This window comes from Dromiciops gliroides, chromosome 4 (genome assembly GCF_019393635.1).
Source record: "Dromiciops gliroides isolate mDroGli1 chromosome 4, mDroGli1.pri, whole genome shotgun sequence".
In the NCBI taxonomy this organism is placed as follows: Eukaryota; Metazoa; Chordata; class Mammalia; order Microbiotheria; family Microbiotheriidae; genus Dromiciops; species Dromiciops gliroides.
Window position 1 is genome coordinate 380,589,269 of NC_057864.1, and position 15,977 is coordinate 380,605,245.

The window sequence follows — 15,977 nt, forward strand, 5'->3', positions numbered from 1 at the left end:
GTTGGGAACATCTACTCTTTGAAGGGTAAATAAATGTCAAGAGGCCTCCATGAGGAGTCTTTGGTTTACGAAAGAAAGCCAAATGACCATCCTTTTATTAATTATTCACTAGCCATAATTAATAAAATTAATTTTCTCATATGTCACACTTCTAACATCTCCTTATTAAAGGAAGGAAGGTGACACAGTAATTAGTAGAGCTGGACCTGGAGTCAGGAAGACCTCAGTTAAATCCCTATCAAATCATACTGATTATATTTCCATTTTTTCCTATGGAAAATCAGTTATCAAGAGACATTTATTACAATAATGTAATCATTTCTTTTTTCACTTCGGGATTCTCTCCAAGTGTTTTGTTCTTTCTGTTTATTCTATATGAGGGGGGATATTTACTAATTGGATCAGCATCTTTTTCTTTACTGTTAAATATTAACATGACCTTAGACACAAATTTTCCAGGCCTAAGTTTCTTCATTTTTTTTTTTAGTGAGGCAATTGGGGTTAAGTGACTTGCCCAGGGTCACACAGCTAGTAAGTGTTAAGTGTCTGAGGCCGGATTTGAACTCAGGTACTCCTGAATCCAGGGCTGGTGCTCTATCCACTGTGCCACCTAGCTGCCCTAGTGTCTTCATTTTTAAAAGGAGTTGGATTAAATGACCTCTAAGGTCACTCTCCGCTCTAAATACTATGATTCCTTTGAAGTAAGCTATGGAATGACAAGTTTCAAGTAAATTCCCCCATAGAAAATGGAATTGCAATTATTAACATGATAGCAATATCTAATAATAGCTGCCATCTGTATAGTTCTTTAGGCTTTGAAACCTTCTTTACAAATATCATCTCAATTTATCACCACAACAGTTCTGAGAGGTAGGTGCAATTATTCCCATTTTCCTGTTAAGGAAACTGAAGCAGTCAGAGGTTAAGTGATTTTCCTGGGATTACCCAGCTAATAAGTATCTGAGGTTGGATTGGAAGTATTTTTTGACCTAATATAAACAACAAGTAGGTCTGTCTTCCTCGGCCATTTATCTGGTACTTGAAAGACAGTTTCCCAAAAATTATCAAGCCTGTGGACCTCTACCTAATTCTGGAAAGCCATGTACTGACAAATAATATTATTACAATGGAGCTAAAAAACAATGCTAAGGACTATTTTTAATAAAAATCCTAAAGACCATGGGGGAACAGGTGATATTTTCATTACTACTATAAATTAAGAGTAGAGGATTCAGAAAAGAAAAGCAGATTTGGGGAATGAATAGGTAACTAATAAGATCGTGTCTAAAACTCGAATATTAATATCATACATTAAGATATGTGGATCTATAGCTTTTGGCATGGGATAGAGAATACCTGAGAAGGTCCAGTGTGTAAAAAATACATTTTTAATAGTAACAATAGCTAGTATTTATATAGCACTTTAAGATTTTCAAAGTGCTCTATATATGCTAACGTGATCCTCACAACAATCCTTTGAGGTAGCTGAGAGAGGTTAAGTAACTGAAGCTGAGAGAGATTAAGTAACTTTCCTTGTCACACAACAAGTATCTTAGGCAGAATTTGAACTCAGTTCTTTCTGACTTCAAGTGTTGAACTCTCTCTACTATACCAGCCAGGCACTACATTGAAAAGGGAGGAGAAAGAATGTTGGGGGGGGGGGACAAACCCCATATATAATATATCACATATTATATATGTGTGTGTATGTGTATATATACATACACGTGTGTATGTGAGATATGCATGTCGTGTGTATATGTGTATATATACATACACACATATGTATGTGTTCGTATGTATATATATATATATATATAAAATGAACCTGATACCAGAGAGTAAGTAGCAGGTACAACATGATGGGAAAACTGAAGATAATACATATGAAGAGAGTCAGCAAGAAAACTCCTAGATTTAAATAATATATATATGAAAGCACAAAATCTGGCCAGCAAATAAGGTTACAGCAAGGTGACGAAAGACCTAGAAACCATCCTTGAAAGTCATTGAAATGAGACTTCTGCTGGGAAATTTGGCTCTGGGAATGGCATATATTATTCAAAAGGAATAGGATAGATAAAAATCAAGACGCTCCTACTATTATAGACCAAGAAATATATTCATGAGAGAAAAAATAAACTTCTAGAACCCCAAGGGAGGAAATATAGTTGGAATGCATTTAAGTGAAAATAAAGGTAGGTAAAAACAGAATGCATTGTTGTTTGGAGGAATACATTATTGATCATCTCTACAGATAGACGAATTATTGAGCTTGTAAAACAGATCATAAACCTAACATAGAAGCATGTCAATGATGAACTTCAACTACATATTCATCAGCTGAATCTCTGTCTCTCTCTGTCTGTGTCTCTGTCTCTTTCTCTGTCTCTGTCATCTCTTTCTTTTGTCTCTGTCTATGTCTCTGTCTCTGTCTCTCTGTGTCTCTCTGTCTCTCTCTCTCCCCCTCTCTTTCTCTGTGTCTCTCTGTCTCTCCCTCTCTCCTCCTCTCTTTCTTCTGTGTCTCTCTGTCTCTCCAAAAAGCCGAACTGATAAATTTGTGACTTAGCTTGATGATTATTCCATCACTCAAAAAGTAGAATAAATAATAAAGGAAACCAGTGTCCTAGACCTGCACATATGTTGGAACCAATAACAATGAACTGACTTTACTAAAGTAGAAATGACAGGAATATTGGGCTTACGATTATTCTATTACAGAGATAGCAAAAAAAGAAGGAAAACAAATCTGAGCATAGTCTAACACTCATCGCAGAGGGAAGGAGAACAGATTTGTCAGGTCAAGAGAAAGGATTGAAACAACAATTTTGTGAAGGAGTCATCCCCAGAGGACTAGAAACCCTACAAGACTGAAATTCTGAAGACAAATGAAGATATTATTCCAGTGAGGAAAGAATAGGATATCTACCTAGATACTGCTGGGATGTTATAGGGAATTTCATGGATAATCTCAGATTTTTAATGACATTTACTAAAGGCAAAAGCAAGGGCAGATATATCAAATGTGAATAGCAAAGGAGTTGTATATCCCTATAAGGATGAGCTGAGACTGTCAGTTGAAGGATTAAGAACCAAAAAAGCATATTTTACCAATGCTGGGGATAGAGAAGGATCAAAAGATGGGAGGTGGGGAAAGTGCTACTCAGGACCAATGAGATGATTGTACCATCATAAGAATAAGAAGACAGTACTCAATTATAGCTCATGTTTTGTCTTCTATAGGAATAAAATAAATTTAAGGAGTGAGAATTGATTATAAATATCAACTGAGATAGGCATACCAAGAAAGTGAAAAGGTATTTCAGGCATCACCTTCTTACCTTCAATGAGTCCCTGTTCTCAGGCCCTAATGAACTAATAGTTCCTTTAAATAGATTCTAAAGTACTAAAAGAACTGAGAGAGGTAAATGGCATGCCATGGGTCAGTAATTTTTAAATACTTGTTAGATAATGATACTGAAGAGAAACAACGTTGTACTGATTTCAAAAAGAGCGTGGGGTTGTAACAATTGGAATGATGCCACCTGCTGGAGACGGACTGTCTGTAGTAGAGTTCCGCCCTTGAAGCGAAGGTCTTTGAGGGCAAGACCAGGCTGTACTTTTACTTTGGCGTCTGGAAGTGACGCGGCTAGTGGGAGGAGAAGGAAGTGACTGGCGCTCAGTCTCGCTCTCTTTCCTGAGGACTCTGGTGGAGAGGCGGAGCTAGTAATGTGTTCTCCCTTTAATAGATAGGAATCTAGGCCTTTTCTTCTCTCTTTACCAAATTCTTATTCTCCTTATATAAACGCTTATAAAGTCTAACTCTTGCTAAGTTTATAATTTATTGGCGACCACTCCATTAGATATTTTAGACAGTTTAGCTAGAATTTTAGCCCTTAACAGGGGGGAGGGGAAAAGAGAAAGGAAGATAGAATCTATCTACACTATAAGACAGTGACCTTGTCTTCTATTCTTGCAAAGAAAATGGTTGGTGAACACTTAGAAAGGGAAACCATGATTACCAAAAACCAATATGGCTTTATCAAGGTCAGGTCATGTGAAAACTTGATTGTCTACACTGATTATTTAACTAGGAATAATAAGAAGAGATACTTTAATATTTGGAGAGAGTTATGACCTTACCTCTGGAATATTCCATCAAATGATAAGATCACTACTCATATCCGTCTCAACAAACCCTCTTGTGTTCTATTAATCTTCTATAGAAAGGCCACCCAACTTGCTGTGCTAGAAACTTTTCTCTAATTCTCATGACTTTAAATATACTCCACTGGAGTAAACATGCTCTCAGTTAATATTTGTTTTCACTATGACCCATTTGTCTTCCTTTTTAATGGCTATGCATTTCTTTAGTGACATCTTTTATGCTACTTTCATGCCCACCTTGTACCTCTCTATTGCCCTTTGTGTGACCCACAAATTTAATTTTTCTGAGATTGTGTTATTCCTTGCCTCAGAGTCAAAAAGGATCACCAGGAGAATGGTATTTATTTTTTTTAGTGAGGCAATTGGGGTTAAGTGACTTGCCCAGAGTCACACAGCTAGTAAGCGTTAAGTGTCTGAGGCCGGATTTGAACTCAGGTCCTCCTGAATCCAAAGCTAGTGCTCTATCCACTGCACCACCTAGCTGCCCTGATGATATTTTTTTGTTTGTTTTTCTTGTTTTTTAATTTATTTTTTTTAGTGAGGCAATTGGGGTTAAGTGACTTGCCCAGGGTCACACAGCTAGTATGTGGTAAGTGTCTGAGGTAGGATTTGAACTCAGGTACTCCTGAATCCAGGGCCGGTGATCTATCCACTGCGCCACCTAGCTGCCCCCGATGGTATTGTTTTAAATGGCCTTTTGTTTCTGGAAGAAACTTCTTGAATTTAAAGCACTTAAATTAACACTTTTTCTGCAACATATAGAATTCTGCCTCTCATATATAAAAGTGATCATGATCATGATCATCATGATTCACATGCTATGTTCCTCTTAGAGTTGCTGGGAGTAAAAAACCTTTGTAAACCAACAAATGGGAGCTATTGTTATTGTCAGGGGTGGGTAAGTGACAAAAAAAAAAAATAGTCCCATTCCTGAAATACAAGAAAAACACGATATGGTAATCCAGAGAATAATGAATGGAGCCAAATTCATAATGTAAAGGTTCAAATGGAAGTGACAGAATATAATAAAGCAATGATTGTGTGGTTGTAGGCAGCACTTCCAGATATCCAAGCCTTATGCATGGGGCTGACACTGGAAAATTGGATCTTCCAGTAAAAGGTAAGAGCTCAAAAAACCTAGGAGGGAGTATGAGACAAGGTGTGAGGTAGTGGTAAGACTACTGGATTTGGAGTCAGAAGACCTTGAATTTAATCCTAAGCTTGTCATTAACTACTGCATGGCCTTTAGCCTCTTAGCCACTCTGGACTTCATTTTCTCCATTTGTAAAGGGGGGTGGCATTAGATGACCTCCAGGTCACTTTTGGTTCAACAATTCTAGCCATTCATTTTTAGCAAATGGACACATTGCTGCACTGAAGCATAACTTTCATGCTGACATGTCATTACAGTTCATAGAATACTAACTTGCAGAAAGTCAACCAGTTTTATGACCTTATCCAAAACCAATTATTTAACTGAGTTAAATTGATTTTGTACAGTTTCCTTGTTTTCTGTCCTCTCGAATAGTTGTTATTTTGCTCTATTGATTAAATCAACTGGTGATATAGTGTGGTGCAGAGGAAAGAGTACTGGATTCTATGGTTAAAGGACCTGGGGTCAAGTCTTAGCAGACCATTTACTACCTTGTGATCTTGGGAAACTTACTTAATTCCTTCGAGTCTCAATTTTTCGTCTGCTAAATGAGGGGATTAGACCATATTACATACAATATCCCTTTCAGTTCTAAATATATAGTTCTATGATTCTGGTAACTCACAGAGTTATTAACATGAATGCGCTATAAGTACCACGTAAATGTCAGCTTTTAGCATTATCGAAGGAATTGATGCCCTCAAACCTCGTCTTTATGTCTCTTTTTTCCTTCTTTCTCCATCAAAATCTTATAAGTTGCTTCCTTATTTTTGATATTCTGCTTTACTATGTCTGGTTGGAGGGGGGTTCTATTTACTTACCAAATATCAAAGAATTCATTTATATCAGATTAGTAAGCATTTATTAATCACCTTCTGTGTATTAGACACATTAGGTGCTAGAGAACTTATTTCATTTCATTTCATTTAAATGAGACAGTATCAGGGGCAGCTAGGTGGTTCAGTGGATAAATCACTGGCCCTGGAATCAGGAGGACCTGAGTTCAAATCCAGTCCCTGACACTTGACACTTATTAGTTGTGTGACCCTTGGCAAGTGACTTAACCCCCATTGCCTTGCAAAATAAAATAAAACAAAAAAAAAATGAGACAGTGTCTGACACCAGATAACTTAGATTCTACTAGGGGACAGGACACAACATATTCATAGATAAATAATGCAGGATACATTAAAAAATAATTGAAGACTAATGGATAGGAGTCACTTACAGTTTGGGAGTAAAGACTTCCTAAAAGGAGTGGCACTTGACCTGATCCTTGAAGGAAGCTAGCAGTTCCAAGATGTGATGTTAAAGATGTAGTTCATTACAAGCATGGATAACAGACTAGGCAAAGACACAGTAATGAGAAATAAAATGCCATATACAGGGAGCATCCAGTAGATCACCAGTTTTTCTGTAGCATAGAATGTGTGAGGACCAGTAATGCATAATTATTCAGCGTGGAAAATAGTATGGAACCATGTTGTGAAAAATTATAATGCCAAAAATAGTAGTTTGTTTTTTATCAAAAAAAAAAAAAGGAAAAAGGAAAAAAGAAAAATGAGAAGCCACTGAAGCTACTTAAGCAGGGTATTGACATGATTATACCTGTTTCTAAAATGTTATCTGCTTCAGAGGCTAGTGAATTTTAACAAAAATTATTAAAGATCAAAAAGACTTTCAGAAGCAAAGGAAGAGAAGACTAAGAGTGGCGTTTCAGGAAGTATGACAGATATTAAGAGAGATATTTGGGACAAAGGAGTTTTGCCAATATTCTATAAATTATGTGATGTTCCCCAATGTTTACCTATAAGGCGAATCATAGACATAAAAATTGGATTCAGTTAGATCTTTTCCAGGAATATATGACTTTCTTCAAAGGACATCTGTAGCTAAATCAATTTACAAGCATTTTTAAAGAGCCTGGGCTATACAGTGGAGATAACAAGCCCAGGAACAAGTATAAGAAAATAACACCCAAATAGGGCATCAATTTCTGTCCCTATATAAAAAAATATGATATAGGCCCCAAATGGGTGTCTGGGCCAGAATCATCTGATCAAAATTTGATGCCTCAGTTATGTGGTCTTGTAGTCTATACTGATGAATTTTATCAAGTCTCCACTATACTTTGTACTGTGTAAACAGCTTATGTGCTTTTCTATAATCTGCTTCCTTCTTTATAACCCACTGTGTTTATGACCTCTCTTTGGCCCCAGGAAACAGTAAGTAGAAGATTAAGCTTTATCAGATGAATCTTCTGTGATTCCTTGACTCTGAAATTTTCAGATATCTGAGTCTTTCTGAACAAAAAACAAAGCCCAATTTCCTCTTGAACCAATATGTATGAATTAGCCAGAAAGTTGTTTCTACTTTCTCTTTAATTTATATTCAAATATTTGCTATTTTGTAACTAAGACTAGTTAATGTGGTCTGCATTGATTTTTTTTTTTTTTAGTGAGGCAATTGGGGTTAAGTGACTTGCCCAGGATCACACAGCTAGTTACTGTTAAGTGTCTGAGGCCGGATTTGAACTCAGGTACTCCTGACTCCAGGGCCGGCGCTCTATCCACTGTGCCATCTAGCTGCCCTGGTCTGCATTGATTATCACTGGATTGTTTAGCATGTGACTTGTTGGTCTGCTGTGAAATAGGTCAGGTTAATAACAACTTCTGTTATTGCTGTGTTTATACATAATATATACATATACTATATTTAATAAAAGATAAAATACAACATTGGTAGCAAAATCAAGGCTTTGAGACAAAGGATACTTATAAGGGTCACTTGATGTAATGGAAACAGGACTGGATTTGGTGGCAGAGGACTTGACTTCGAGTCCCATTAGGTTTGGTACTAGCTGTGTGACCTCAAGTCACAGTATCCTTATCTATAACTAGGAATAGAGAATAGTATTTTGTCTTTATATTGAACTGCTAGGTAATGGAGGTAGCACCCTTTTCTGCAATTTATAATCTTAATGAGTAGCTTAGATTAATGAGAAGTTGAGTGACTTTCCCAGGATCACATAGCCAGTACATGTCAGAGACAGCACTTGGACCCAGACCCTCAAGGCTCCAAGGACAGCTCTCTATCCACTATGCAACAGTGCTTCTACTGCAAAATAAGGATATTATCTAAAATAACATATTTACAGAATAATACTGAGGACTGAATGAAACAATCTATTTAAAGCACTTTATAAACCATAAAATACTATATAAATAGAAGTTATAATCACTAAATAGACTGCAAGTTGAATTAATACATTGATGTAGATAACTTGGTTGGTTGATGTTTGTCCTTCATTCTCAAAGAGGACCATGACATCAGGAGGTGATGTTATGACTTGCAGTGAATTGGATTTAAGTGAGGAAAGGCTGTGTCAAGTCACCAACCTCACTGTACTCTCCAGAGCCATCTGGATCCAGTGGTAAGATGTACATCAGGACAACTAGAGATGGCCCCAGGTGTTTTTAAGGTACTTAGGGTTAAGTGATTTATACAGGTCACAAAGCTAATAAGTGTCTGAGATGAGATTTGAGCTCAGGTTCTCCCAACTTCAGGGCCAGTGCTCTATCCACTGTACCACCTAGGTGCCCCAAGTAGATAACTTGGACAGACTATGAAGATAGAAAACTGAATAGGAGGAGGAAATTGGGCTGAATCAAATTTGGGAAGTTACACAATGCCTTTAATGATTTCCAACTGCTCACTGCTACAAAACTGTATATTTTAATAATAGTTTTCCAGTGAAACTTTATGTTCCAAATCATATGACACCATAATCTCAGCAGAATCAAAATTATAGGTTACTTAAAGAGCAATGGAAAGATGCCTAGTGAATATTCTGAAGAATTCTCTTCCTTGTTCTTTTTTGTATAATGAAATATCAGTTTTTGCTAATGAGAGTTACATCCATAAGTAAATAAAAAGAAAATAAGAAAGAAAATGTGTTTCATGTTCCAAGTTCCAAATAACCAAAGCATAAATGAGTTTTTAGAAATAACACAAATGTTGAATATATTGCCAACAATGCATTGAGGATGAGAAGTAGTACCAAAAAATTGCTTAATGTAAAATGAAGTGAGCAGAACCAGGAAAACAATTCATAGAATAACAATAATATTGCAAAGACAAACAACTTTGAAAGATTTTGGAACTCTTATCCACACAATGAAACCAACTACAGTTGCAGAGGACTCATATTTTAAAATGCTATCCACCCCAGATAGAGAGGTGATGGACTCAATGTGAATTGAATCATATGCATAGATACATGCATATGCGCATGCATGTATGCACACATACATAACTGTATAAGTGTATGTTTGTGCATGCATGTGTGTATATGTATTATGTGACTACCACCATCATCATCCCATAATCATCCATCCTTTAATAGAAGAACCAAGATAGAGATAACAAAAAAATCAAATAACTTGAATATCATTCTAGATTTTGAAATGAATTATGTGTTTGCCTTGGATTGCTGCTAAGATTATGTTTTATTCCCTAAGCACACATCAACACAGAGGGAAATATCTCACAAGTCATTTGAATATAAGGAAGGAAACTCATATGGTATTAAAATTATCTGGGACTTATTCACTAGCAATATAGACTATATGGAAACCACCTACATTTATCTGCTGTTAATACCTGATAAGAAAAATGAATACAATATCTGACCCTAGACAGAACAATTTTACTTGTGTTTCTCTGGCACTTATAAAACCAACTTGGTGAATTCAGCATTGTCCTACTGGGATACTAAGATTCATGTCTGAAAAAAATCACATCAAAAAATTATAAAAATGGCTAGAATACTGCAGTAAGATCCATACATGAGTGAGATTTGTCCAAAATCATCATAGTATCATTTTAATTTGAGACATGTAAAATGATTTATATATAAAAGATTACACAAAAAGGAATATCTTGTTTCATGCACTTCAAGAAAATTATCAGCACATTAAAAAATAAAAGAACAAGAGGTTGTGTCCATATAAGTAATATAACATGAATAATTGAATAAAGTTTCCAGATAACTCAGACAAAATAACTCTACTATTCCCTATGGAAGTGTATATTGAAGTCTAATTCTTTTTGAATGACATTCTATAGTCTTCTATTTAACAGATTTTACTCAGTTCTCTACTTCACTTTATCTTTGTGCTATCTCTGATCAACTCTCCACTGACAAAGCAGAATAAGGAATTAATTCAATGATCTGGATAATTCAATAACTCAAACTTTGTTTTTCTTTAAAAACTTGGATTAAGAAATTAAAGAATATTGATTTTCCATATGTTTATTTTTACATACACTTTACTTGATCTTTCCTAGACAATGTAACATTCAAATGTTTAGATAGCACAGAGTGAATTCCTGGAAGTATAAACCATCAAATTAATACATTCATATTTCACAGTATAAACAGGTTTCCTGTCCTTGCTTTCATCCAACTGTAGAAATATTGCCTATCATTTTTGACAAAAAAAAAAAGAAAAAAGAAAAATCCTCTTTTTTCCTTTAGCTATCTACTTAACAGTTTCAATGGATGAGAGCAAGTTATATTGGGAATATACCTGGATAGGAATTAGAGACCTGAGTTCTAATCATAGGTACATACTATACCATAAGTTATAAATCACATGGTATTTCTGGATCTTTACTCATCTGAAAATTAAACAGACTAGATGACCCTCAAGCTCTAAGTGACATTTTAGTCTATATGTCTCCATAAAGTGTTACATATAAAGTGTGTTGTGATAGTTTATATATATATATATACATATATATATACGTATATATATATACATATATATACATATATATATACATATATATATTGTGTGTGTGTATGGACACATGCATACACACATTTAAGGGTGGTGTGGGGTTTTTTTGGACTAGACTTACGATTTCATTTGTATAGGGAAATTTCAGTGAGGAATTTCCTTCTATCATTGAAGTCCAGCACCTGCTCTGCAATTTTTGTAAAATATAAAAAGCATCTTGCATGGGGTTGAATTTTAATTTACTCCCTTGTCTATAAATAATAAAACTTGGTTACAACCCATTTTAAGGAAAGTGCTCTTAAACTGCTGGTACTAAACAAACATAAAATGTCCAAAATACCTTAGAATAGTTCATAAAAGTAGTTGCTATTGCTCTAAAGAGTGGTAATGCATTAGTGCCAAGGTTTACCCCTTGTCCAATAAAAATTTCAGAGGCAAAATACTGATAATATTTGAGAGGGATACTTTAAAGGGATATTCTGGACTATCAAGATAGTCTATTGATTAAAAGATAAAATATAGTCTCACTTTGAAGATTTCTCCTCCCCTCACAAGACACCTGAAATTGAATTTTTACCATGTAAAGTGGTGAAACTAGCTTTAAGAGTCTCATGGTGGTGATGCACAAATAAATGTATTCCAGAAATGATTTCAAGTACTTTGATCTCTTTTTAAATTTCTTAAATTATGTTTTGAAATGTCACATTTAAATTATGTTTTAGTTCAGTTTACCCATTCTCTCTGTCTCCTTTTATCTCTGGCTCTCTCCCCTCTATCTTTGTCTCTCCTTTCATCCTTACTCCTTCCCTCTCTCCCTCCCATTTTCCTCCTCCTCCCTCCTCCCTATATCCTTAGCTCTCTTCCTTTCTCCCTCTGCATTTTTCTTTCCCTTTATGTTTATTTTCCTTCTTTTTCTCTTCACCTCCTCGTCTCACCTCCCCCCACCCCCCAATAAACAAATAAAAATTAAAAAGTCTCAGTGCCATGGCAGGCATTCTTACCTGTCTGCACTAAGCGCTGTGAGAGTGAACACAGAAACTCCCACTGAGGTAAGCTGTATGGCGGGAATAAGTTTGCAGCCCACTTTCCCAAACATCCACTCTTCAAAGAAGTAGCGAGAGGCATCCACCGGCACGCAGGTCACCAAAAGTAGCAGATCCCCAGCTGCTAGGCTAGAGATAAAGATGTTAGGAACGCTTCTCATGGCACTGTTAGTGATGAAGATCTTCATTAGGGTGATGTTGCCCAGCAAACCCACGGTGATAATAAGCAGGTATAGCGACGGGATCACGCAGCGGATCACGAACTCCGCGGTGCCCTGTTCTGAGGAAGGCAAGGAATCTGTCTCTAAGATGCCCGGAATCAAGTTGCTCTCATTCTCGTCGGTTTGCAGGGAAAGGTTAGAAAGAGATTTTGTAACCATAGTCTTAACTACTGGAAAATCCACTGTAGTTTTCATGCGTTCTATAACACTGGAGAATGAAGAAAAAAATGCTCGATGAGATTGATCGGTCTTCCTCGTCAAGTTTCTGCCACAGAGAAAGTGTCCTGCAAAAAAAAAAAAAATCAGAGGATAAAAGACACTGGAAAAGTTGATCCATACACTCAGGTGCTTTAATTCCTCCCTCAAAGTTCAGATTATATCTACCTGAAAACTGGGCAAAGTAATTCTTCCTGGTGTTACGAACCTCACGGGGCCATGGGGGTGGGGGAAGTGAGGGAGAGACAGAGACAGAGAGAGAAAGAGAGAGAAAAAACTAGAGCTTTTCTGTCTGGATTCTTAAGAGAACCGAACTAACAGAGCAGCTGCATTAATGCTTCCTGGAGCTGTCCAGCCAGACGCTGCTGAAACTCTGGTAGCATAACCAAGAGGCTACCAAGTCTACTCCAGCATCTTAGTCTGGCTGGGTTTCCCTTACTTCTGCAGTTTCCTGAGCATGTGTGTGAGTGGAGGGGACAAGGATCCTCCTTCTCACGCTGTGTTCCTATATACATTCATACCAACCCGCCTCCACAGGGGAGGAGCTTTTCAATTCTAAGGGAGTATAGGCTAGAAGTTTGCCAGCTTCTCTGGGTTTGTACTGAATTGAAAGAACCTAAGTGCCAAAAACCTAAATTGGGTCTGAGGGAAGCAAGGATTCAGAGAGTCGTTGAATAAGATCCATAATATTCCATTTTACTTATCATTTTCCATATGTACACCATATAGCAAAACCCACACCCAATGCTAAAACCATGATAGAATGTAATGGATGGACCAAGGAAGCTCTACTGATATCTGGATATTGACCAGTTAATATTCTTTGGTAACTGGAACATACAGTTTAGTACTGAACTTCTAAAACATTAGGCTATAGCTTGCTTACTAGTGAAGGAAACTAGCTTTCTAATAAGAAAAGGAGTTTGAAAGAATAAAATCATGTGGCTGTAATTGTTTAAAAGAATGAAATTATATGTCTCTGTCAGTTTAATGTGTACACACATAAAAGTGAAGTGAATAATTTCACCTATACAATCAGACAATATTTGCTGAATTGTCCTTAAAAAATGCAAGCAATAGCATTTTAGTTGAATTAACCAGATTTTTGAAAAATCACCCAGATGTGATCACCATCTTTATTCACTTATGATAACTTTTCACTTTTAATTTTCCTTCCTTACGGTCTTCCACTTAACTTAAAACAAGTTTCCCTGTTAAATGAAAATGTGATAACAGTGAAAATGTTATAGTGGAAGGTCTTTACAAGGTAATGGAAATCAGCAAACAAGAATAAAAATTACATCTTAATTAGGAATGAATATCTAAAATATTATATCATAATGAGATTGAAATCTCATTATGCTGCAAGACTGAATCTGATGCTCATATCTCATTGGTACACCCTGTCCCTTTAATTGCCCTGACCCTCTGACTGAAGGGCAGGGCAATGGATTTCAGGGCTTCAATTTAAAGAAGGGACTCAAGCATAGTTTTTCTCCCCATTTCTCACAAGCTACACAACATTTATACTTCTCTGGAACTCTTTAACATATCTTTCACCCAGAAAAACCCTCCCCCTTTCCTTGTACCTTCTCCATCACTCCTTCACATTTTGGCTTCCTTTTGCATGCCATCTGCCTTCATTAGATTATAAAATACTTGAGGGCAGGGACTGTCATTGTTTTTTATTTGTGTTTGTATCCCCAGAGCTTGGCGCAGTGCCTGGCCTATGGTAGATGCTTAACAAATATCAATTGGCTGACTTTAGATTATCTAAAGTCCTTTACAGCTTTAATGGTTAGTCTAGGCTCTGCATATATGAGAGACAGTGTAACACAGTGGAAAGATGGCTACAAAAGGAATGAAGAAAAATCCGAGACTATTTTTGCCTTCAGACTCTTTCTGTGAGATCATGAGCAAGTCATTCAAACTCTCTGAGCACCTGTTTTCTCCTCGACAATAGATAAATAATTCTATAATATCTATCTCACAGGATTATTCTGGTGATAAAATGATATGATGTGTTTAAATACTATATAAATATCAGTTGTTATCATTACATATGCAAAACAAATTAGAAAATAGAAGCAATTATGTAGGCAAGCCATCTTCCAACACACACACACACTATACACACACTCACCCCACACTCGGAGCACTTTTACCTCCATTATTTATACATTTTTAGTAAAAATGTATTTTGGAATAAATTATCTGTATTCTTTCTCATATTTTCTATTTTATTGGTCACATCTATGTAATACCTAAAATTCAGATGAAAACCAAAGTATTCAGCTTAAAATTTCAATTTTCTAAACATCCACACTCTCAGCATTGTATAACAAATCATTGGGGGTTGGCTTTTCAAATCTTCATACAGAAATTTGTTATCACAGCAGGCTTAATGGAGCAAATTCTGTGTTTTCTGTATTTTCTTGCATTTGAATTTGTAGTAGTGGCATTGTATAATAGCAATTCAGGAGACACCAAGGTTTGAAATCCTTTGACATCTCTTGACCTTGTGTCTGTAATCAAGTCGCTTAATTTCTTTGAACATCAGCTTCCTCATTCATAAAAAAGAATGAAATAAAAACACACCCGTAGTAAACTACCTACCTCACAAGATTGTTGGGAGGTTCAAATGTTATCATGTACATTAAAGGTGATAATATAAGCAGATGTTGAATAAATTTGTAAATGTTTCTTTAATGAAAATCATGAGTGCAAAGATTTTCTAGGCTTCCCATCAATGATATCAACATTTGTTCAATTGAATCAATATTTTATATAATATTCAGAAATATTCAGAAAATGTTCAGAAATAAAATATTCAGAAAATGTTTTTAAAAGATTAAGCACAGTAAAACTGATGGAATTATCACTACTCCAAGTATTACAGAAAGTTGGCCCAATTTATCCTAACTATTTTACAATTTTTTTTTCTTTTTAAGGACCCTAACAGAATGAATGCAATATGTATATACACTCCCATCTCCATGTGTATATGTGTGTATCTAGATAGATAGATAGATAGATAGATAGATAGATAGATAGATAGATAGATAGATAGATAGATAGATAGATAGATATGTGTGTATAGGCATATGAGATATATTCACACACATAGACACATAGATAGTGAATTTAAAACCCTGTCATCATTAATATAGTGTTAAATTTACATAGGCCTTGAAATTGCTTAGACAACTTTTTTTGATTGAAACCTGAGACTTTATTCTCATATATGAAGAAACTCCCTCTACCAATGAAGATCAATAATTGTTATGAATCTTATTCTCATAGAAACGTGACTGAAGTATTAAAAGGTTAAATTACTTTCCCTGTGTCATAGATTTGTTCTGAATATGGATTA

At 35.8% G+C, this 15,977-nt stretch overlaps 1 protein-coding gene across 1 annotated transcript in view; it reads right to left on the minus strand.

The window, feature by feature from the left end:
- Positions 1-12,829, minus strand: part of NMBR (neuromedin B receptor) — a 29,799-nt gene extending 16,970 nt beyond the window's left edge. Inside the window, exons 1-2 of the mRNA XM_043963147.1 lie at positions 12,773-12,829; positions 12,126-12,672 (exon numbers count right to left, since the gene is read on the minus strand). Coding sequence (XP_043819082.1) covers positions 12,126-12,583 — 458 coding nt within the window. The 5' untranslated portion in view covers positions 12,584-12,672; positions 12,773-12,829. The remainder of the gene's footprint in view (positions 1-12,125; positions 12,673-12,772) is intronic.
- Positions 12,830-15,977: the final 3,148 nt, after the last annotated feature.